This window comes from Microtus oregoni, unplaced genomic scaffold (assembly GCF_018167655.1).
Source record: "Microtus oregoni isolate MIOR12 unplaced genomic scaffold, Mior012 000026F_ref0000081, whole genome shotgun sequence".
Classification (NCBI taxonomy): Eukaryota; Metazoa; Chordata; class Mammalia; order Rodentia; family Cricetidae; genus Microtus; species Microtus oregoni.
Window position 1 is genome coordinate 25,504,566 of NW_024543085.1, and position 22,654 is coordinate 25,527,219.

Sequence of the window (22,654 nt, forward strand, 5' to 3'; positions counted from 1 at the left end):
GCCGTGTCCTCTTTGCAATAGGAGAGTATTCTGTTCTCTTGGGGACAGAGATGTAGAAAGTCCAGAGCTATTAGCACTTCTGAGAAGCAGTTTCCCAAATTACATACTACAACCACAGGCTCTTTTCTCTGAGGCTGGGGGGCTTTCCTCCACTAACCTGAGTGGACGTAGGGTTGGCTTTAGCCAGAATACTGCAGGATAAAGGATATCTTACACCTGTGTATTCAGGATGCAGTGGACCATGCAGAGAATTAAGAAAAAGCTCCCTTTATGGCTAGGACCCTGCCTCTGTTTCTTTACCTTTTCCCTTCCTCATCTACTCAGAGAGGAAGGTAGACTCTCTAGCCATGACATTCTCCTCAAGTACAGGTGCTGTCACTCTCCGTCTGGGTCCCATCTCCTCCCTAGCCTCCCCTTTTCAGGATGACAAACTTAGAGAGAATTCTAAGTATGCTCTGGGTATGCAGACAGATAGATGGGCAATATAATAATATCAAATCACATTCTCTGCTATTTATTAGCAGTGCTGGAAGTCGCCTCTTGTCTAGTAGTCTTCATGTTGTTGGCTATATTCTTTTTTTTTTTTTTTTTTTTAGATTTTTCGAGACAGGGTTTCTCCGTGGCTTTGGAGCCTATCCTGGAACTAGTTCTGTAGACCAGGCTGGTCTCGAACTCACAGAGATCCACCTGCCTCTGCCTCCCTGGGATTAAAGGCGTGCACCACCACCGCCTGGCTGGCTATATTCTTTTTTTTTTTAATATTTATTTATTTATTTATTATGTATACAATATTCTGTCTGTGTCTATGCCTGCAGGCCAGAAGAGGGCACCGGACCTCATTACAGATGGTTGTAAGCCACCATGTGGTTGCTGGGAATTGAACTCAGGACCTTCGGAAGAGCAGGCAATGCTCTTAACCTCTGAGCCATCTCTCCAGCCCCCTGGCTATATTCTTAATAAGAGCACATTTGTGATCTATGCCCCAAGAGCCCATTGTTCCAGCCAAGCATAGTGACCGTGCCTGTAGTCCTACTTCTCAGAAGGCTGAGAATGGAGGGCCACTCACGCCCATGAGTTAGAGAACATCCTAAGCAATACGATAAGAATAGTATAAAAATAAAGTTTTAAAAACTAAAAGATACGAGTTCAAAGCCAACCTGGGCTACAGAGTGAGTTCCAGGACGGTCCAGGGATACATAGAGAAACCCTATCTCAAAAAAAAAAAAAAGTATTAGCTGGGCGGTGGTGGTACACGCCTTTAATCCCAGCGGGTGAATCTTTGAGTTTGAGGCCAAGTCTGATCTACAGAGGAAGTTACAGGACTTGCTCCAAAGCTACAGAGAAACCCTATCTTGAACCCCCTCCAAATAATAATAAGTAGATTAATTAGTTAAAAAGCTATCATTAGTCTCCCAAACGAGCCAGTGCTTGCCAAACTGAGGACCTTTGACCTGGGCTTATCCCTTTCTCAATCAAACTAAACTAGTGCCTTGTGCCTCATCTCATTGATTTCAGGCAAAAGCCAGTCATCTTTATCTGCTCTTTGGAACTCAAACAACGGGTGTGATGTGGGAACGATCCCAATTGTTCTGACTTTCTTCTGTGCTGACACTTTTCACCTAGAGTGCTGTACAGTTTACTCCGGATTAGAGTTGGGTGTCTTCCTCATCCAGCTAATGGTGGCTGGCCAGACCATTTTTCATTCTTTCTATGTGTGTTCTTGTGGTCCTTGTCACTTGTGTATTGATAAACTCAAAGTATCTGCCAGTAAGCCAATAAGATTTTTTGTTTGTTTTTAAATCATAAAGTTTATTATCAGGAAGGCTAATGATGGTAGAATAAAGTCCTGACTTGAAAATGGACACTCCCTGGGGGAAGTGCATCACAGACTCCAGAGAAGTCTAAAGAACAACCCAAATAAAAATGATTCTTCTTAGAGCATTCAGAATTCACTCTCCTGGAATTCACTCTGTAGACCAACCCAGTCTTGAACTCCCAGAGATCCGCCTGCCTCTTCCTCCCAAGTGCTGGAATTAAAGGCACGCACAGTCACCACCTGGCTGTCACGGCTTTGCTTTGTTTGTTTGTTTAAGAGAAAGAAAGAGAGAGAGAAACAGAAAAGAAAAAGCCACCCATATGACGACAGTAATTCACAGACTGCAGACAGCAGAGTAGGAAAACCTGAGGCAGGAGGCAGTGGCAACACCTAGTCCCACTTCCTAGTCCGCTCCACTCTTCTTGGCGCAGCCACTTGCTTATTTCTGCTTAGAATCCTCACGTTAGTGTGAGTTCTTCCTTGTAGTTATAGGTCCTTGGAGCCAGGTGCCCTAATGCATTTGTAATGGTACCCACAACCAAATATGGAAAGCCTGGAGAGTCCTGAGTCTGAAAGTAGCCATTACTACTGAATGAATTCCAGAGTGCACCACAAACACAGATGCTGTTGAGAAATGGGAGCATGAAACTGTACTGTGGACCTTGTTCTGTAGCACAAAAGAGCCCTCCAATTCTTTATCTCCGCTCAAGGGTATTACTGAGTCTGCCTTTTGGTAGCCCAGGAGAAGAAAGGGGCTGTGCAGTAGTGAGTCTTCATCCCAGAAGCCTCTTCTCCCTCCCTTCTGACTCTGAAATCCAAAGTGCCTTCCAGAATAGCTCTCTATATATAGAAGGTAGTTTTCCTAACTCTGCAGTTTTTCCCATCCAGGGAGGTGTAATATTTACACTAATTAAGGGACAGCAGAAACTGTTTTGTCACTCTTTTTTAGTGCCTGGGATGTCTATGTGCATAATATCTGCCCTCAGTTACCACTGTGGAAGTAACTACCATTGTCACTAGAGAAGTACTTGAACGGGGAAGGGAGGCAAGAGCCTACTTCAGGAAGCCTCTGATGGAATTATATCCCTCAGGCATGCTGAGTTTGTGTTCTTCTGAGGTCTCAGGCCTTCCTGTCCCTGGGACCTAGCCTCTAGCTATTCACTCTGCCCCTGCAAACAGAGTGTGCTGTGGACACCTTCAAAAGAAGTAACAGTGCCTTTTGCAAGATCTCCTGTCCCTTCCTATGGGCTAGCACATCGTTTAGTATGGCATGTTGTTCTACCTGTAATTCCTGCACTGAGGAGGCTGAGGCAGGTTTGAGTATAGACCATATAGTAAGTTCTGACCTTTCTGGGATGCACAGCAATACCCTGCTAGAGAGAGTTCGGGAATAGGGAATGGAGGAAGGAAAGAGGGAGAGAAAGAAAATGAGAAATTGATTCTCATCTCTACCTTAAGATGGTAGACTGCTAGTGTGCGTTGGGATCCTTTGTGTGAAATGTTAGACTGTTGTGCCTTCATCTCTACTCTAAGTGCTCATTTGATCTGTGCTATGGCCTTCAAATGTAGTGCTTAGCTGTTCTCATGTTTAAATCTAGATGCCTTCCATTTGGTTCCTTAGCACTCCAAAGGGTATTAGCAGATGCCAGCAAGCCAGCTTGACACACTTAAAAGTCAATACTCTACAAAGAGATTTTTTTCTTTTTTAATATCAAATTAAGATACATAATTGAACAAATTTAATTGTAGTCATTTCTGTTCGATTCATGATTAGAAAGTAGTTATTTGGTTTTTCTCCATATTCTCGCAGGTTTAGTAAATTGTGTACAAGGGGCCTTAGCTACTGTTCACACAGGGACCCACATCAAACAGGACAAGCTTTTGGAGAATAAAGTTCTCAAAGCTCTTGGGTAAAAGAGAAGACCTTCCTCTAGTTTATGCTTCTGTTAGAACTTTGAAGGAATGTCAGCACACCTGTTATTAACTCTAATAACTTGCACAGCACAGTGTGGTTGCTTTGGGGCCTTCTGACTCTCAGGTTACCTGTATAAATACAGGATTCACTTCCCTGCATCCAGCTATTCCATTTGCTTACTAAAGAGCAAATGTGCAGAGCCCAGCAGCAGCAGTCTGGCGGGAGAAGTAGTCTGAGCAGGATAAGCATGCTTCCTTTTTGTGTGGCGCTCTCTCCGTCTCCTCCAGGAGTAGGGTATCAAATGAAGGGAAGGCTGTGGCTGGAGTCGAGACTATGAATGTCTAAGTGGCACCTGCTTCATTCAATAGATCTGCTTTCCTGGGCCTCCCACTGCACATCTGCTCCTGACAAAGCCCCTTTCTCCTCCTGTTGGTCAGACTGAGAGCAAGGGCCCAGCAAGAAGACATGCTGGTTTTGCTTTGTCAGCACAATTGCCTGTGACATTATAATTACACCAAATCTTCATTGTCAGAAGGGCTCCAATTTAGAGATTTTCAAAACCTAAATGGGGTTTTCAAAGTGAAATTGATTTTTAAAAAAATCTTTGCTGTTATAAAGCCAGCAATTGGATCTGAGAATCACTGAAGGGATCTAAGTATGGGAACGGAGACATCAACTCTGAGAAGGACAACAAAGGCAGTGCCATCAGATTGGCTCCTCTGACTCTGCCCGCCCCGGCCTCTCCGTGATGCTCAGTACTAACATAAGGTGCACCTAAGGTGCTTGTAATGATGGTGTAGTTTCTCCTGGACAGGCCTAAGGAGCAAGAAAATGTTAACCTAAATTGATAAGGTAGGGAAGAAAAGGAAAGAAAGAATTGTGATATAAAACAAGGAAATGTCCAGGAAATATATTTCTGGGTAATACAAAGTGTCCATTTTCAGATTGAGTTTCCATCTAAACAAAGGCAGCTCTTCCACGGTGTATGTCTCTGTGTATGAGTGTGTGTGTCTGTGACTGATACACATCTATGATGTGGAATCGGCATACTAGAAACTCTAGAAAGGTTTTTAATATTGTAACTATTTAGGTTAATTAAAATGAAATAAGATTTAAAATGTGATTCCTTAGTCACCCTCCATATGGTAGCGAGCACACAGACTGAATGTCTCTTGTCAGGAGGAATTCTCTGAGACACTGGTCTGAACTGGAAATGTGTTGGTTGCTTTAGAGTCCTTGGAGTATCTAGTGCAGTCTTGGTGAAAGAGGAAAAAGGAAGCCAGGCTGTGGTGGTGCATACCTTTAATCCCAGATCTCATTTCAGATGGTTGTGAGCCACTATGTGGTTGCTGGGAATTGAACTCAGGACCTTTGGAAGAGCAGGCAATGCTCTTAACCACTGAGCCATCTCTCCAGTTCTCCGTAGCTTTGATGCCTCTCCTGGAACTAGCTCCTATAGACCAGGCTGACCTTGAACTCACAGATACCTACCTGCCTCTGACTCCCCACTGCTGGGATTAAAGGTGTGTGCCACCACTGCCCAGCAGTATTTTATTTTTCTAATGTATTCCTAATGCATGTAATGTTACTTAGCACAGGTCAACTCTGACAGTTAGAAGTCTTAGCTGTCACATACAGATTATCTCTCATGTGGATTGCTTGTGACACATTCTAAATCCTTGGGCAATTTCGAGCTAAGCAGGCCAGTGTAAGCCTAGGCCATCCCCACCATTCTCGGCCCAGCTGCTAGGAGCTTAGGAAACACAAATTAGTTTTCATATTAGCTTAAGGAAGTCGTAATTAGGAAGGTAGATCTGCTACAAGAAAACCATGTCACAAAGGCTACTTTAGGAAGGAGGTGAGCGGGAGTCATCTACTCCCCTTTGGCCCAGGTAGGAGCTGGCTATAAGATACACTTTTGTAAACACGTACACCATTCACGCTCAGTGAGCTGGTGTGTTCAGATGAGCGGGGTCTGGTCACTGTTTCACAGCACGCTGTGCACTGGAGTGTATGGGAAGCTGCAGAACTCTGGCAGGTTCTGGTGGACCATCTTGGCCAGTGCCTTTTAACAGTTCTATGTTCTTGTCAGGCCTCTTTATGGCAGACTATGGAGGTTCCAAGTGGATCCTGGCAAGAAGGCTGCAGGTGGGTTCATCTGTGGGGAGAGAAGGAAGCAGCTGAGGGCACAGTTACTGCAGCAGGCCTTCCCATGCTCTGTCTTCCGTGGATGCCCTCCTTCCCTACGATACAGCCTCCCTCACCTAGTCACCTCCTAGCTTTAGTAACTGTTGCTAACTGCTACCTTTAGTGTTGTTGCTCTTTTGGTTGTTGATTGGCTGGAGTCCTTGCTATAAAGCCTTGTCTCTGGGACAAGTTGGCTATGCAAGCACAGTTCAGAAAGAATGACTCTCCGGTCAAGATGAAGTTTACTAGGCTTGGCGAATACGTGGACTCCAAGATGGCACCAGTCCTACCAGTGAAGAAGAAAAAAACCTTTAGATGTCAAAGTGAAGCAGCTGCCGTGCTAGCCATGGATTTGGGATTTCACTCCTAAAGGCATGTGGAGCATTCCAAAGAGGTCACTACAACACTTGCAGGAGTCAGAAGAAAGGAAATGCTGCTATGGTGGCTTGGTGCTGGCAGCCTACATCCTTTCCAACTACGAAGAACGCAAACCTAAACGGCAACCATATAACCACTGAAGAGGGGACAGTGCCCAGGGTGCACTCTGAACCATGATCGCCTCTCCCCAGCGCCTGTGTGGGGAACTCCATCTTTGCTGACTCATTTCCTACCCTCAGAATTGACACCCAATAAAAAGTGACTGTTTTTACGGAAAAGATGAGGCTTTACTGAGGTAGCTGTCTTTCTGGCTGACTGTTGGGCTGTGAAACTGTCCAGTTACCACTCCTTTCCGCACTCCGGGGAAATCCTCATCTCTGCAGTAAAACTCAGCGTGGTGACTTCTGAGCAGATGCGAGCCACTGCTGTGTGGTTTGTACCCCTGCTCTCACTCCCGTGCCTTCTCTGTAGTTTGATCACACATTCTGAGCTGTGTTCTGCACATTCTTTTTTTTTTTTAGACCAGGCTGGCCTCAAACTCACAGAAATCCGCCTGCCACTGCCTCCCGAGTGCTGGGATTAAAGGCGTGCGCCACCACCGCCCAGCAGTTCTGCACATTCCAATTGAAGGCTGGTCCCTGCTTATATTTTCAGGAGAGCCTTTATGGTCAGCAAGCCTAGAGTTCAATCTACAGGATAAGAACCACAGGGGATCCAATACCAAAGCCCAGACCTCATTTCATAGTGTTCCCGAGCATCCCTACAGTGGTCAAGAGGAAATAATGAATGTATATTTCCAAGCTCTCTTCTGAGCTATATGTACTAAAAATTAAAGATAAATTCAGTTTTAATATTTGATTTATGTCGGGGGCAAGAGGAGTTTCTACCAAGACAGCACACAAATGAAGGCTAAATGGCCCCTTGCTCCCTGCCTTGCTAGCATAGGGCTGCCTGGGCCTCTCTTCAGTTTGAGGTTGGCATTCTTTTCATGACTTTCCATTCTTGTCCTCTGTCCGTCTTCTTTCTGTTTGGTCTTCATTTAGACCTCCGCCTCTCTCCCACCTGCTGGACTACCTTCCCTGCCAGGTAACCAGTCTTAATTTGATTTGTGTGATTGTGCCTTTCTTTAGACATCAGCCACTGGTGTATTTTTTCGAGAAAGATTTTTCTCCCCATGCTTGTCCTAAGAACATGACAAGTTTTTTTGGTTTTGATTTTTTCAAGACAGGGTCTCTCTACAGTGTTGGCTGTCCTTTGTAGACCAGGCTGACCTTGAACTCACAGAGATTCACCTGCCTCTGTCTCCCAAGTGCTGGGAGTAACGGCCTACGCCACCACCACCTGGCAAGAACTTGAGAAGTTTTATGACAGGAGAGTGGTTGGTTTAATTCTTTGTTCTCCCCCACTTTTTCAGATATGTAATTTTGTATGAATGAGTGTTTTCCCTACATATATGTATACACATGTGCAAATGGCGCCTGCAGGTCAGAAGAAGGCATCAGATTCGCTGGAACTGGAGTTGAGGTTAGTTGTGAGCCATCATGTGGGTGCTGAGAATTAAGCCATCTCTCCAGCTCTTTCTTGTTCCTTTTCTGTCCTGGTCATAGACTTGATTCTCCACCAGTGTTCTTCTACATATATTAGCCTTCTAGTTAACGAGCCACAGAAGGAAGCCAGGTGTGGTGGCACATACCTTTAATCCCAGCACTTGGGAGGCAGGGCCAGGTGGATCTCTTGAGTTTGAGGCCAGTCTGGTCTACAGAGCGAGTTCCAGGACAATCAGGGCTGTTACACAGAGAAACCCTGTCTAAAAAGACAAAAAATAAAGAATAAAATAAATACAGAAGGCATTACAACATCATTTCCTTTTAGTTTTAAGAATCATTTCTCAGTCAAGTGTGGTGGCTCACACCTGTAATTGCAGCACTCAGGAGACTGAGGCAGGAGGATAGCTGAGTGTAAGGCCAGCCTACACCATATAGTGATTTCCAGACCAGCCAAGTCTACAGTATGAAACCTGTCTCCAAAAGAAAAAAATAAATTTTTCCACCAACTGTTGTGTTTATTTTGTGTAGATTTTTTTTCTCTTTCTCATGACCATCCATGTTCTCCCAACTAAAGATATTTCCACAGCCAACTCCCAAGACCTTTGGCCTGAAAGGTTGAATTACAGCAAACAACAATTCCCAAAGGTTTCCCAGCTTGGAGGGCAAATGAAAGGCCCATTCTTCTGAAAGCTGTCTGCCCTGCCCTATCTTGTCATGGGTGGGGGGAGGGCAAGCTGTGGTGCCGAGTGGCCAGCCAATCCTGGTGCCCTGGGTTCTGTTTGGTTCATGACTATCCTGTTTACTGCTGAAGAGTTGTTGATAATATATTATACCTGATCACGCGTATATATAACACACTTAGGTCAGCGCCAGGGATTGTGCCCAGAGACCTGCATATGTTAGACAAGTATTTTACTGCAGAGCTATACCCCCAGCTCCTGCCCCTGTCCTGTGTTTAACTTTGGTTTGCCCAGGATTGCTCACTCACCTGTGCACTGGGTTGGGGCTGCTTTGTCTCCCTCACACGGTTCCCGTGCTGTTGAGACCACTGCTGTGCTGCAGATGGAGATTGCCTGCCGCTTCTCTCTGCATGATTCCATGGCCTTTAGCTCAGATCTGTGTTTTTGGAGGCCTTTGGCAAATGATATGTTGCAAAGTGTGTGCTGTTTCCACTCATGTGCTGCTCCCTGGGAGCGCTAGACTTCTCACAGTCGTCTTGAAAAGGAACGGACAAGTACTGTAGACCTCTGTGTGCTGGACATTGTTCCAAGGGTTCAGCATCTCCGTGAGATTAGTAATTAGCATTTTACATATGAGGAAGCTAATGCCCACAGACTTTGAAGGACAGAAATCAAACAGGTCTCTGTGACTAAGAACCCTTTAATAAGATAGCCTATAGGGTAAAGTGGCTTTCCCATGCAAAGTCCCAGATTTCCACAAAAATTTGACTACATCACCTTAAGGGTGCTGTGAAGAAAGCCGGTCATTCTAGAGCAGAGCAAAGCAGTCTGCAGAGGGCAGGGCTGTAAGGGGTGGAACCCAGTTTCTAAAGAGTCATGAAGAACATGATCGATTCTGTCACAATGTGTCCCATTAGTGAGCCGCTACTGTGCTTAGGCTGCTCAGTATTTAGTGACAGGCCTGTCAGCAACTGAAGTAAGCAGACTTCTAAAGAGAGACCCAGCAGCTACTCGGAAGCAGGGCAGGTCCATATGAGCTTGAGTGAATGATGCAGCCCATGACATCACAGGAGGCAGAGAACAGAGTGAACTGTGTGTCTGCTCTAACCCCCTGGATTGTCAAAAGAGTCTGACTTCAATCTGCAGGAATAATCTAGGCAGGGAGGGGCTGGGTGGTGGTGGGGCACACCTTTAATCCCAGCACTTGGGAGGCAGAGGCAGGTGATCTCAGTGAGTTCGAGGCCAGCCTGGTCTACAAAGCGAGTTCCAGGACAGCCAGGACGGTTACACAGAGAAACCCTGTCTCAAAAAGAAAAAGAGCCCTAGGCAGGGAAATGTGCCTGAACAAGTGTGTGTGGCATTTAGGGTGTTGCCGGAACAAACATGCTTGTGATGGAGGGACAGTGCCAGGAATTTGGGGCCAGTTAGTGTGCACTTGCTCCAAATTCAGCTAACCTGGCATGGTGGTTGTGTGGTCTCAGCATCTGGGAAGCGGAGGCAGTAGCATTGAGAGTTTGAGACTACCCTGGGTTACTGAAAGTGCTGAGGAGAAGCAGAAGTACCCGGACATGAGCTTGAGTGCTTTACCGGAGACCACTAAGGCTGGGTTGACCGCACGCCAACTAGAATACTTTCTCACTGCAGGCCCAGGTGACGTTCATGCATGGACCATCAGGAAAGCCGTGAAGGCTCCTCGGGCTGCAGGAAAGATTCACACAGATTTTGGAAAGGGATTCATTATGGCGGAAGTAATGAAAGACGAAGATCTTAAAGAGGAAAGTTCTGACAGTGCAGCTATGGCTGCCGGGAAGTACAGACAACAAGGCAGAACTTACGTTGTTGAAGATGGAGATATTATCTTCTTCAAATTTAATTCACCTCAGCACCTGAAAAAGAAATAAAGTTTAGCTCTTAACTTTAGCATATGTATGGTTTTGGTTTTGACTTCGGGGTAGTTTTGTTTTTAGCTCAAGTGTCTGACACCTGAAGGCACACAGTTGGCGTGGGACTCTTGTAAAAATCGTTACATTAAAATAGAAGTTGAGTTCTGGTTTTCTTTTAGAAGGAGAGTTTGGTTGGAGTGGACACAACAGTCAGGAGTGCTCACTGTCCTAACGAAGAACCCAAGAGCATCAGTGGGTCCGGTCCAAGGGACCTAGCACCCTCTTCTGGCTTCCGGGGGTACCTCACACTTGCCATTTGCTTACATGGATGCATATAGACACACAGTTAATAAAAAACATTTTTTTAAAAGGGGGGGAAGGAAGGAGAGCTGGCAGGAGTTTTTGTATAGGATGTGAAGTCAAGGGTGGTGAGGGAGGCTTCAGAAACTTGAACCTGAGCAACGGGAAGGATGTAATTGCCATGTACTGAGGTAAGGAGGAGAGGGAAGGCGGGGCTCCGTGTCTCTGCTTATCAAGACAGAGCAGGCTCAGGTCTCATTTCAGAGGAAACATTTCCTAGGGCTAACCATTCGTCAGGGGGTTAGTGTGTTAATTAGATCCTAGTGGTGAGACCTGGCTCCCTGAATTCCCCTTTCACCTCTGTTCTCATTTGGACAATGCTGCCATGGGTTTACCATGGAGCCTGAAGAGGCAGCAGTGAGCCCTGGAAGGATTGCTAGTTGTCAAGGGTGTTCTGGTGCATGAAAAGGCTTTGGGGTGTGGGGGTTGGTTTTGACTTTGAGACATGATTTCACCCCGTAGCCTGGGCTGGCTTCAAATCCTCCTGCCTCTGCTTCTCGAGTGCTTATCTTTTTTTGTTTTGTTTTTTTGTTTGTTTGGGTTTTTGTTTTGTTTTTTGGTTGGGTTTTGGTTGTTGTTTTGAGAAGGGTTTCTTTCTCTGTGGCTTTGGAGCCTGTCCTGGAACTAGCTCTTGTAGACCAGGCTGGCCTCAAACTCAGAGATCCGCCTGCCTCTGCCTCCCAAGTGCTGTGATTAAAGGCGTGCGCCACCACCACCCGGCTCTAGTGCTTATCTTGGACGTGTAACTCCACAGTCTGTAGCTGCTGGGTGTTGTTGTTATCACATTTACTTGTTCAGAGTGTGTGTGTGCGCGCGCGCGCGTATGTGTGCTTGTGTGCTTGTGTGTGCGCACGCACACACACACACCTCCCAGGGCACACAGGTGGAGATCAGAAAACAACTTATTGAAGTCCATTCTCTCCATCACATGAGTCCTGGGGATTAAACTTGGGTTGTTAGGTTTGGTGGTAAGCACCTTCACCTGCTGAGCCATGTTGCTTGTCCTTGCATTTTGTTTTTTGGTAGACTTTTTTTGTGGGGGAGTCTCATTTTGTGGCTCTAATGGACCTAGAACTGGCTTTGTAGACCAGACTGGCCTCATACAGAAATTCACCTGCTTACTGCCTCCCAGGTGAGGATAAATGATTTACAGCTGGGCATCATAGCTGTAATCAGAACACCTGGAAGGCTGAGACAGGACGAGTGCCATGAATTTGAGACCAGCCCAGTTCAAATTATAAGAGAACAAATTTAAAGAAACAGTTTAGATTTGCTAAACTCTGGTATTTGTGTGACTTTAATGCTTTGGAATGCGAGTCTTGAGAACATTGTGAATCTGTGCCTTCTTGATAGTCCAAGGTTCTGCTGATCGAGTGCTCCTTTATGAAAGATTTCATCCTGTATCCCTCTCTGGGGTCATAGCACAAATCCAGGAGCATGCAGCCACACACAGCAAGGAGTTTGGTTACTAAGCCGGCACTGGGTCTCCCTGAAAAGGAAAAAGAACTTCAGGCCCTTAAAGTAGAACATGAAGGGCTTCCTGTTGCTTAATCAATTGAAATGACCCAGAACGCAAGTATGGATTAGCATGTGCCCCTAGATTAGGGCTAATAGGGGCAGGCTGAGCAGATGCAGGGACACTCCCAGCCTGATTACTGTACCTCAGCATTTAATCATCTCTTCCAAGGGCAGCCGCCTGACTTAGTGTGTACTGGGTTTCAAAGCTTTTGGCCCCTCCCCCATGCCACGGACATAAAGGCTGCTAGGTCAGAGACTGGGGAGATTTAATCTAATCCCATGTCCAAATGCCTGCGTGGGTGTTTGTGTGGGAGAGAGATCTTAAAATCAGCACATGAAGATGGCGATACATTTATGTTATTTAAGGTGGACATAGACCAAAAGTACATGTAAAAAAAGGCAGGAGTTGAGTTTTCAAGGCCTTTGAGGTTATGCAATGACCCTGTATATGGAATTTCTGTCTTTGAGACACCTTTAAGCTATGTAGTGCCTGTCACAGTTACTCACCTCGAGACGGCTTTCTGCGAAGTCATTTCAGAACTCAGCTGTTAGGGCTGAACTGACTTCTTCCCTGAGTTATGTGAAATACACAAAATGCAATCTGTAAAAATGATTTTATTTGGATAGGTCTTGGGTATGGTATTTTTACTTTGTTTTTGTTTTTAGGAGAAAATGTCTCACTATTTATTCCAGGCTGGTCTTGAACTTGAGGCAGCCCTACTGACTGCTGAGATCGCCCTGGAGCAACCACTCTTAGCTGTGATTGACATTTGAGGTTTTTTTTGTGAGTGTGGGGAAAATGCGTGGAGCAGGTGCTCACTGTTAGGGACTCGGGGATAGATTTGGTCACTTCTTAAGGAATTTGCAATCGAATTGAAACCAAAATATGCAAACGATGACGATATGTAAGATTGTTCCTCTGTAGAAGACTGGGCACAGTGCCATGGAGCTACCAGGGAAAGAAGAACCAACCAACAGGTCAAGGACAGGTGCTGCAGAAATCATGGTGTGCACTAGCATGGAGGTGCTTGTGTGAAGATCAAGTGCATCGAAGCCTTTACAGGCCGAAGCATAGTGGGTGCAGCCTCTCTTCCTAGCACTTGGCAGAAGGATCGAAGGTTCAAGGCCAGCTTGTGCTCCATATTGAGATCCTGCCTCAAAGCAAGAAGATAGACTAGAGCAATCTTGAGTGCCTTGAGCACCCCGCCAAAGAGGCAGACTGCTGTGGGCTTTGGGCTCATGAGACTAGACGGCTAAGCAACGTTGTATATATAAAAGTAACTTCTGTGGCAAGGAAGGGTGAAGGGACAGAATTGATTCAGCACTTAAAAGCCATTTGGAGCCTGGCGGAGTGGTGGCACACACCTTTAATCTTAGCACTCAGCACGCAGAGGCAGGCGGATCTCTGTGATCTCTTGTGGTCTACAAGAGCTAGTGCCAGGATAGGCTCCAAAGCTACAGAGAAACCCTGTCTCAAAAATACCAAAACAAAACTCATTTGGACTGGTTCAGAAGAAACCCAAAGTCACAGCTCTCGTTCCTTCCTCTGCTGGCTTTTCCCTGGACTCTCACTGACTCCGCCTTTGTTTTGTTAACACACCCGTATAAGCGGGGCTTCAAAAATGACTGTCATCAAAACCAGCCTGTCAAGCCCTGCTTCGTGTTGTGCCATCAAGTGCTTATCCCTAAATTGGCAAGGCTGACTCCTAGAAAATGCTCACACACAGTTAATACTACGAAATCAGATTTTCTTTTGCATTGATTTCTTTTGGTTTGGATCCCCCCTCTCCCTCCACCACCTGGGCAGGCACACACACATGAATGCATGCCACCAAATGTAGGTGATGTCAGAAGACAACTTGTAGGAGTGAGTGCCCGCCACCACATGGGTCCCATTAATTGAACTCAGGTCATCAGGCTTGGTGACAAGGACTCTCATTCACTGGGCCTACTAACTGGCCCAAAGCCTCCACCTCCCCCACCCCACCCTTCTCTCTTCTCTCTCTCTCTTTTGAGTTAAGGTCTCATTATTTGCCTTGGCTGACTCGGAACTCACTGTGTATATCAGATTTGCCTCCAGCTCCCAGAGGTCCACCCGCCTCTACTTCCCAGGTGCCACGACTCTAGCCAGGATTGCCACCTCTGGCAGCGTCACAGAGCTTGATACAACCAGCCCAAGTATGGTGCCGCATAAAGTCACACACAGCTGGAGAGCATGAGAGGGGACCCAAATTCATGGCCGCTTTTATGGGGGTCTTAAAGTCGAGCTGCTAGATAGATAAGCAGTCTTGGTACTTGAATATGGACTGGACTCAGAAGCTAATGCCAAGGCCTGCTATAACTGCAGTACCTGGCTTTGCTCCTTCCAGTGGCTCCTGGCGCTGAGGCCCAGCTCTGTTCCTTGCCTCGCTCCCATTTCTCTCTTCAGGGTCTCCAAAGTCTGTGTGGCTGCCATCTGAAGTTTCTGTGAACATTCTTCCAAGCTTCCTGAGAAAGTGTGCGTGGGCAGCCAGAGTGTTGAGCCCTATCTAAAGCTGTGTGGTCTGTAGTTCATACAGATCACTGTAGCTGGGTATGGAATTCTAGGCTGCGGGCTATTCTGGAATGCTTGAACCAGGGTGCTTGAGGGCATGACTCCATCATCTTAGCTTCTAGGTTTACCATGGAGTCCAGTATTATTCTCATGCCCAGTTTTTTCATATGCTCCCCTTCCGTACTTCATTCTTTCTGGAATCTTTCGGGCTTCTCACTGTTTGCCTCATGTTCTGAGATGTGTCTGGGTCTCTTGTCATCCATTGTACCAGGTGTACCAAGTGGCCTTTTCCATGACAAGTTCATTTTCTCAGTAACAGAAGTTTCCTTGTGTGTTTTCTAATTTCCCTACTTTCTAATCTTTTCTCAATTTGGAAGATTTCTTTGTTATCTTACAACTTTTGGAATGTGTTTAATTTATTATACTTTTTATTTTTAAAATACCTCACATTTTTCTAGTTAGTTGTAGGATTTTGGAGGAGTTGTTTAGGGGTTTGTTGTTGCTGCTGTTATTCTTATGTGACAGGGTCTATGTGTAGCCCAGATTGGTTTCAAACTCAGTCTCCTGGATGCTAGGATTATAGACATACCCCATCACAAGTCTTGGGGTTTGAGGTTGATTGGTTGATTGGCTGATTTCTTGGATGGATGGATGGATGGATGGATGGATGGATGGATGGTTGACTGACTGACTGACTGACTGACTGACGGACTGGTTAGTTGGCTGGTTGGTTGACTGATTGCCTGGTTAGTTTGAGTAGCTGTTGTTTGTGTTTATAGGGATCTAACTTAGAGTTGGATAAGATTTCTTCCACTGAGCTATACTCCCAGCTCTATATTTTGTATTTCTAAAATGGAATTCCCTATGTTGTGTCTTAGGCTAGCCTTAAACTCTTGGCCTCAAGTGATGCTCCTGTCTCAGACTCCCACAGCAGGTGTGGGTTTGTTTTTTGTTTGGCTTTGTTTTGTTTTTAACAGCATCCCATTTTAAGACAATCTCTGAGGATACTAGGCTGTGCCAGCATTTATTTATTTTGTTTTCTTCCTAAATTGTCTTTGTATAGTTCTGTGTCCATTAAGAGGATACATCAGAATGCTGCTTCCCAGGTTGTCCAGGCCAGAGCTAGGCAGCTTGTGGACGTTAGGGCTAGCTACGTCTTACAGCCACTCCACTCCCCTTATCTCACTAGAAGTATTTTCTTTGGGCTAAATCTCAAATGTCCTGTCTGAGTGGTCTAGGTGTTACCAACCCACTCAGCTAGACACTCATTTCACACTAACTCCTGCTGTCAGCCTCCTCCGCCTTCCTGGAAGATCCTGCGGGGGTGGGGGCAGGGGTTGGGGCGGGGGTTATAGCTTCTACTTCACTGACAGAACTACTCCCGTGCCGTGCAGCTTCCCAAGCATAGCCCTTCCCTGTCCATTGGAAGACAAGACCAAAGCGCATAATTATTTGGCCCAAGTTAACTGGAACTGGGCCACCCTTCTCGAAGGTTCCATGCTGGTTGTTTGTGTAGTGGTGGCGCTGGGAGATGATAGATTTGGGAGGTGGGATTATTGATTTTTTTTTTTAGTTAACCCTAAAATGGTTTTAAAATTATACCAGCCTATGAAATTCTAAAATTAGTAGATAAATAGGCTAGTTTAGTTTGGTTTTGTTTCTTCTATACGCTTGACTCTGGAGGAAGGGACATAGATGGACCAGTGGCCAAACAACAAGGTAGAAGACAGAAATGTGTGTTTTCGTTGTTTCTTTTCAAGCTGATGGAAGCTCGAGCTTGGGCACTAGAGAGCTGAAAGAGACAGCAGCTTAGCAGAGGATCAGAGCCTGCGAGCGACCTATGGCTGGCTTGCTAAAGATGGAGGCAGGCAGGTCTGTGTGGAAGTGTCTCCACACTTCTCTTTCCTAGAAGTTTCTTAAAGAACTAAAACGAACTGCCGTGGCCCACATACACACAGCATATAGGAGGCTGAGATGGTAGGATCCAGAGTTCAAGGCCAATGTGAGCTCCACAACCAGCCCCTTTCTAACTTAAAGGAAAGAGTTGAAACTTATGTGTGCCTGGAAGGCAGGTGAGTCACTAGCTGGGGCTGGCAGACACTGGTAGCCTGAAGGAACAGGGCCAGTTGCCCCCGCCAGCACCTGGGTCCTGAGCACCAGCCCTACCAACGGTCTTGCTTTGTCTCTCCAGGCCTGGTCCAGATCCCTGTGAGCATGTACCAGACTGTGGTAACGAGCCTCGCCCAAGGCAACGGGCCAGTGCAGGTGGCCATGGCCCCAGTAACCACCAGGATATCGGACAGCGCAGTCACCATGGATGGCCAGGCTGTGGAAGTGGTGACATTGGAACAGTGACACGCAGCCCTATCATGGCATCGTTTTCTAGTCTACTTCAATTTTTTTACATGTTTGCAGAGGTGCAATCAAATGGAATTAAGTCTCTCGACTTGGAAAGAAAAGTTTTGGTAACCTTTTTTTTTTAAAAAGGAAGAAAGGCAGCAGATTTTGGAATCACATTTTTTTAAAGCACCACTTCTGGGATTTGGTGGAGCGAGAAACCACACCGATTTCACTGTCCCAAAAAAGCCAAATTGTGGCCGGACATATTGTGCGGAAACGTGTGTATACTTATGTGTGTGTATGTGTGAGTGTGAATATATGTATATGTGTACATATGGACATACACATTTGCATATGTGTATAAAGTATATATGTACATACATATATATGTATGAAACCCGCATGGAGTTAACTGTATGAAATCAAGGTGAACTGTGGAAAATTAACCCACCCAGTTTAGTGGGTGGTAGGGTACATGGCCAGACACAGTCACCTGGTTTTCGTTCATACCAGGGTCATGCATTGAGCTACTGACAAACTCAGGCAGAGGTGACCACGTCCTTCACCAAAGCTGCCTCCCAGTGGCCGCCTAGAACTCTGCTAGATTCAAGCTAGGGGAGGAAGATCCAGGACGCAATGCGGTCCAGAAAGTGCTTACCGGAGTCCAGTCACCACGCATTTTGCCAGCAGAGACTTTTCAGGCTGGCCCAGGTGCTGACCTTGCCTCAGGCAGGTAAATGCCCTACAGGCTCCTGGCAGGGGCAAGAAATCTGTCCTCCTGTTCCCACCTCCTCCCTTCCCAGGAATCCTTGGTCTCGTGACTAATAAAGAGTTGCTCTGGTTGCCAGGGCAGTCCGGAACCAGTTCCCTGTGAACTGAAGGCAACAGGAGTGTTGGGGGGCTGAGGAAATGCTTGTGGAGCAGGCGGGTGTAAATGCAGGGGTGTGTGTGCGTGTGTGTGTCTGTGTGTGTACTGGGGAGAGATTGAGGAGAGTATGGGAGAGCAGGAAGGGAAGGAGGGAGAAAACTTAATAAACCAGGGTGCACCCATGGGAGCCGTGCTCTCCCGCTATCTAGTACGTTAGCAGAGGAGACTGCCAGGCAAAGGACCTCTGCCTGAAGGCTGGCCTGGCCGTCACAGGGCGTCAGGAGAGAAGGGACCGTGTTCCTGGTCTGGCCCTGCTCCAGGAGGACTCTGCAAGGACCGTTTTCCCAGGCACATCGCGGCAGCCCAGGCCTGGCACAGCTTTCCTGCTCACAGTGTGGATTGGACTGAGCGTTCTCTGCCGGTGTGGCCTGTGCTTCTTCAGCCACCAGCCCTGAGTCTCCAGGGGCTAATTCATCTGACTTCTTGACAAGCCAAATCTCCGCTCCTCACGTACAGGGACAACTCTTCCTCCCTCCTCCCGGGTCCTCCCATGTGTGTGATAGTGTATTTAATGTGCTGTTCTGGTTTTTTGTTTTTTAATGAGACATTAAAAGATTCTTCATGTCTTGCTCAGCCTTTGAGAAAAGTTTCCAATTCTTATATTTGCTTGTTTTATATAAAACTATCCAATGTTTTTTGTATGTTCTTTTCTGTACGTAATGGGGGAGGAGCGGGAGATTTGCATATAAACAGTCCTGGTTCTACAATTTGTTATTTTTTTAATTATTATTTTTTATCATATATTGTGAAGCCGTTCAGGGGCTTTAAGGTCCGTGTTCCTTTGTGGTAAAATAACCTCCCAATAGTTTGAGAAATTGCCAAGAAGAAACAAGCAAGACCCCAGTAGCAGAGCATGGATTCTGTGTTGTTCTCCATTCTGTCTAAACTGCCTCATTCAATAAATAGTTTAAATGTGGCAATAAGATGTGCCCCTCTCTGCAGCAGCCTCGGCCTCTTGGGGGTGGGGGAGGGTGGCTCGTTGTCCTTTTCAAAAGACGTGCACTAGGTCTTTACCTGGAACGTTCCTGGGGCTCCGGGAAGCTCCAGGAGTGTGCTGGGTGAACTCTTGTTTTCTCTATTATGGTGTTGTGGAACAGTTATACTTCAGCAAACCTCATGATAAGCCAGGAAGCTGTGGTGTAGGCCTTTAATCCCAGCACGTGGGAGGCAGAGGCCATTCTGGTCTACCAAGTAAGTTCTAGGACAGGCTCCAAAGCTACAGAGAAACCCTGTCTCAAAAAAAAGAAAGAAAGAAAGAAAGAAAGAAAGAAAGAAAAGAAAGCCTCAAGGTTACAGTGTGAGGGCTCCACTCGAGTGTTGAAATAGGAGCGGCAGGGCTGCGTCCCCGGCACCCCCGCCGCCTGCACGGCTAGCTTTACCCGAAATAATTACACGGAAACTGTATTCTTTTAAACACCGCTTGGCCCATTTCTATCTAGCCTCTTCTAGGCTAGCTCTCGCACCTGGACTAGCCCATTTCTAATAATCTGCTGTAGCCCACCAGCTGGCTTACCAGGAATGATCTTAACCTCCATCTGTCTGGAGTGGGAGAATCATGGCGACTCCCTGACTCAGCTTCTTTCTCCCAGCCTTCTGTTTACTCCTCCCACCTATGTTTTAACCTATGAGGGCCAGCCAAGCAGTTTCTTTATTGCTTAACCAATGAAATCAACAGATTGATATATGACACTCCCACATCACTTCCCCTTTTTCTGTTTAAACAAAAAAAGGAAGGCTTTAACTTTAACATAGCAAAATTACATATATCAAAACAGTTATCAAGCAAGAATTACAGTTACAATATTTATATCTATTTTCTTTTATCATAACAATGGGAAACTATAACTACCTATCCATTCTTCAACTCCATCAAAGACTCCAGAAGGATATAATATTACCTAAGTAAACAAGAAATCCAAAGCTCTAGAAATGACAGAGACATCTCGCTGCCTGTACAGTCACCCAAAGCTCCTCTGTACCGTTGGGGCATCCATCTTCAGCCTTCAGGCCCAAAGTATCCATCAGACATTTTCATCAAGCAGGAAATTCCAAAGACAGTTCAGTCACTTTCTGCTGTGTCCTGCAGAATGTCTCGCAGACTCTTTCATGAGTCAGGAACCCCGAAAGACCATCTCACCTTTAGGCAAGTTCAGCAGTCCTCTCTCTGCGGGTTCTCTTTGTCCAGTTTATGCAACAGTCCAGGCAAGAGCAGTTTCTTGCCCAAATGGCTATCAAACTCCATAACGATCCTCTTCGATGCCCATCTTCCTCTCGAAGTAGACTGGTGCTGCCAGGAGCAGACATGTCTCATTGTCATGAAAAGTCCTAAGTTATTAAAATATTTTAAATGCCATATTCTGTAGCCTTTGAGAGATATGAAGAATGCCTATCTGAAATATATCTCTATATATCTAGAAAATCTAAGTAACATGACTACAAACTTGACTATTATTTATGATTATCCATCAACAACCTATATTTCCTAATTATACATTACATTTTAAAAATGAGCTACACAATCACAACACCTTATTCAAGATCAGAAATACATATACATATAACAAAATTGACCTTAAAATCCATACCAATGCAAATTATTCATACCTATATCATTTCCCCCTTTAAATGTAAAAGAACATTTATAAACAATATTTTGGAAACATGGGCACAGTTTTTTCTCTCCACACTGCTTCCTGCTGAATGGGGGCGCTGTTAATCAGATCATTTAGGGTGTAACCTGTGTGCCAGGTTTATCTCAGTTGGCAGTAATTTTTTGAGGGTGGTCACAGTGTAGTAATAGGGGCGGCGGGGCTGCGTTCCCAGCACCCCAGCCACCTGCCCAGCTAGCTTATGCCCCGAAATAATTACACGGACACTGTATTCTTTTAAACACTGCTTGGCCCATTCTCTTCTAGGCTAATTCTCACATATTAATTTAGCCCATTTCTAATCATCTGTGTTGCGCCCCTAGGTGTGCTTACCAGGAAGATTCTAGCCTATGTCCATCCTGGGTCGGAGCTTCATCCCTGGAGCGGGCATGGCGTCTCTCTCAGGCATCTGCTCCCGAGAGGAGAGCTGTGGCATCTGACCTCACTTCCTCTTCCTCCCAGCGTTCTGTTCTGTTTACACCTCCCACCTATCTTCTAACCAATAAAATGGGCCAAGGCAGTTCCTTTATTAGCCAATGACCTTCCTCCATCATTCACAGGAACTTTTCGGGAGGTCGTGGTCTATCATACCATATCGGGATAGATGCAATCCACAGGGTCTGGTCCTCTGTGAAAACAAAAGAAGACCCTTACCAAAGCATCATATCCTTAGACCCAAATTCTGAAATCGTAATACCCTTATATCCATTCTGGTTTAGCTTGGCAGCCCATGTAATGAAATGTCTCTCTGTACTTAGCTCCTTCACAGTCAAAAATTTTAAAGAAAACACAATGTACATAATCCAGACTCTGTGAATTTTCCATTTTTTTTTTTTTTTTGGTTTTTTCGAGGCAGGGTTTCTTTTTTTTTTTTTTTTTTTTTTTTGATTTTTCGAGACAGGGTTTCTCTGTGGTTTTGGAGCCTGTCCTGGAACTAGCTCTTGTAGACCAGGCTGGTCTCGAACTCACAGAGATCCGCCTGCCTCTGCCTCCCGAGTGCTGGGATTAAAGGCGTGCGCCACCACCGCCCGGCCGAGGCAGGGTTTCTATGTGGTTTTGGAGCCTGTCCTGGAACTAGCTCTTGTAGACCAGGCTGGTCTTGAACTCACAGAGATCCGCCTGCCTCTGCCTCCCAAATGCTGGGATTAAAGGCGTGCACCACCACCGCCCGGCTGAATTTTCCATTTTTGCGTGGCTTATTTTTCTTTATTTCTCTTAATCTATAACTATCTCTACTCTGTCTCTTTAAAGACTTTACCTTTTTTTTTAAACCATTAACTTTATTCTCTATATTCTTTTTCTTCTCTCTCTCAAGCCTACGTACATTCATCCAACAGTGTGGTCTTTTATGTCTGAATCTGTTTTATTGTGAATCTGTAACATTTTTTTACTATCCAGGAGCATTTCTTAAAATGTTAAGCAGTTCTTAAAAACTTAAGTTGCACCATGTAGGGGTAATATGGTACTGCCTGTTTACTGCCAAGTCTAAACCTACTGCGCTGTTTTTACCGTAATTACGGTAGTTCCTGCCTGAGACCAGCACAGTTCATGCCTCAGAGCCATTTGGTGCCCATGAGCCACACACAGTTCCAGGCACACAGCAGTCCACATTGCCATCAACCAAGCCGTAGCACATTACTCCAAATGCTCCATTCAAAAGCTCTGTCTCCTGCAGGATCCAGACAGAGATCGCAATGGCGGCACAGCCCAGAAAGCCGGCATTTTAAAACAGCCAGTTTTTTCCTGCTGCTGAGTCAGGACAATTTCTTTGCAGCATGCAACCCACCAACAGCAAAAGGCTGTCTTAAATTCTCTCTCTCCTTTTTAAGCCCTCTCAGGTTTTACGGGGAGTTCATTAGCACGTTGGGTGCCACTCTGTTGAAATAGGAGCGGCGGGGGCTGCGTGACACTCCCACATCAC

The 22,654-nt window shown here is 45.8% G+C and overlaps 1 protein-coding gene across 7 annotated transcripts in view; it reads left to right on the plus strand.

Annotated features, from left to right (window-relative positions):
- Nrf1 (nuclear respiratory factor 1) overlaps positions 1-18,658 on the plus strand; it is a 101,949-nt gene extending 83,291 nt beyond the window's left edge. For 3 of the 7 annotated variants that reach the window (XM_041675512.1, XM_041675511.1, XM_041675513.1), the window contains one exon: positions 10,168-10,433. In XM_041675512.1, the coding sequence (XP_041531446.1) occupies positions 10,168-10,424 (257 nt within the window). In that variant the 3' untranslated portion in view covers positions 10,425-10,433. Of the gene's footprint in view, positions 1-5,823; positions 6,542-10,167; positions 10,434-17,008 lie in introns of those variants that run through there. The other 4 variants (XM_041675514.1, XM_041675515.1, XM_041675517.1 and 1 more) reach the window with 3 other exon arrangements.
- The last annotated feature ends 3,996 nt before the right edge of the window (positions 18,659-22,654 follow it).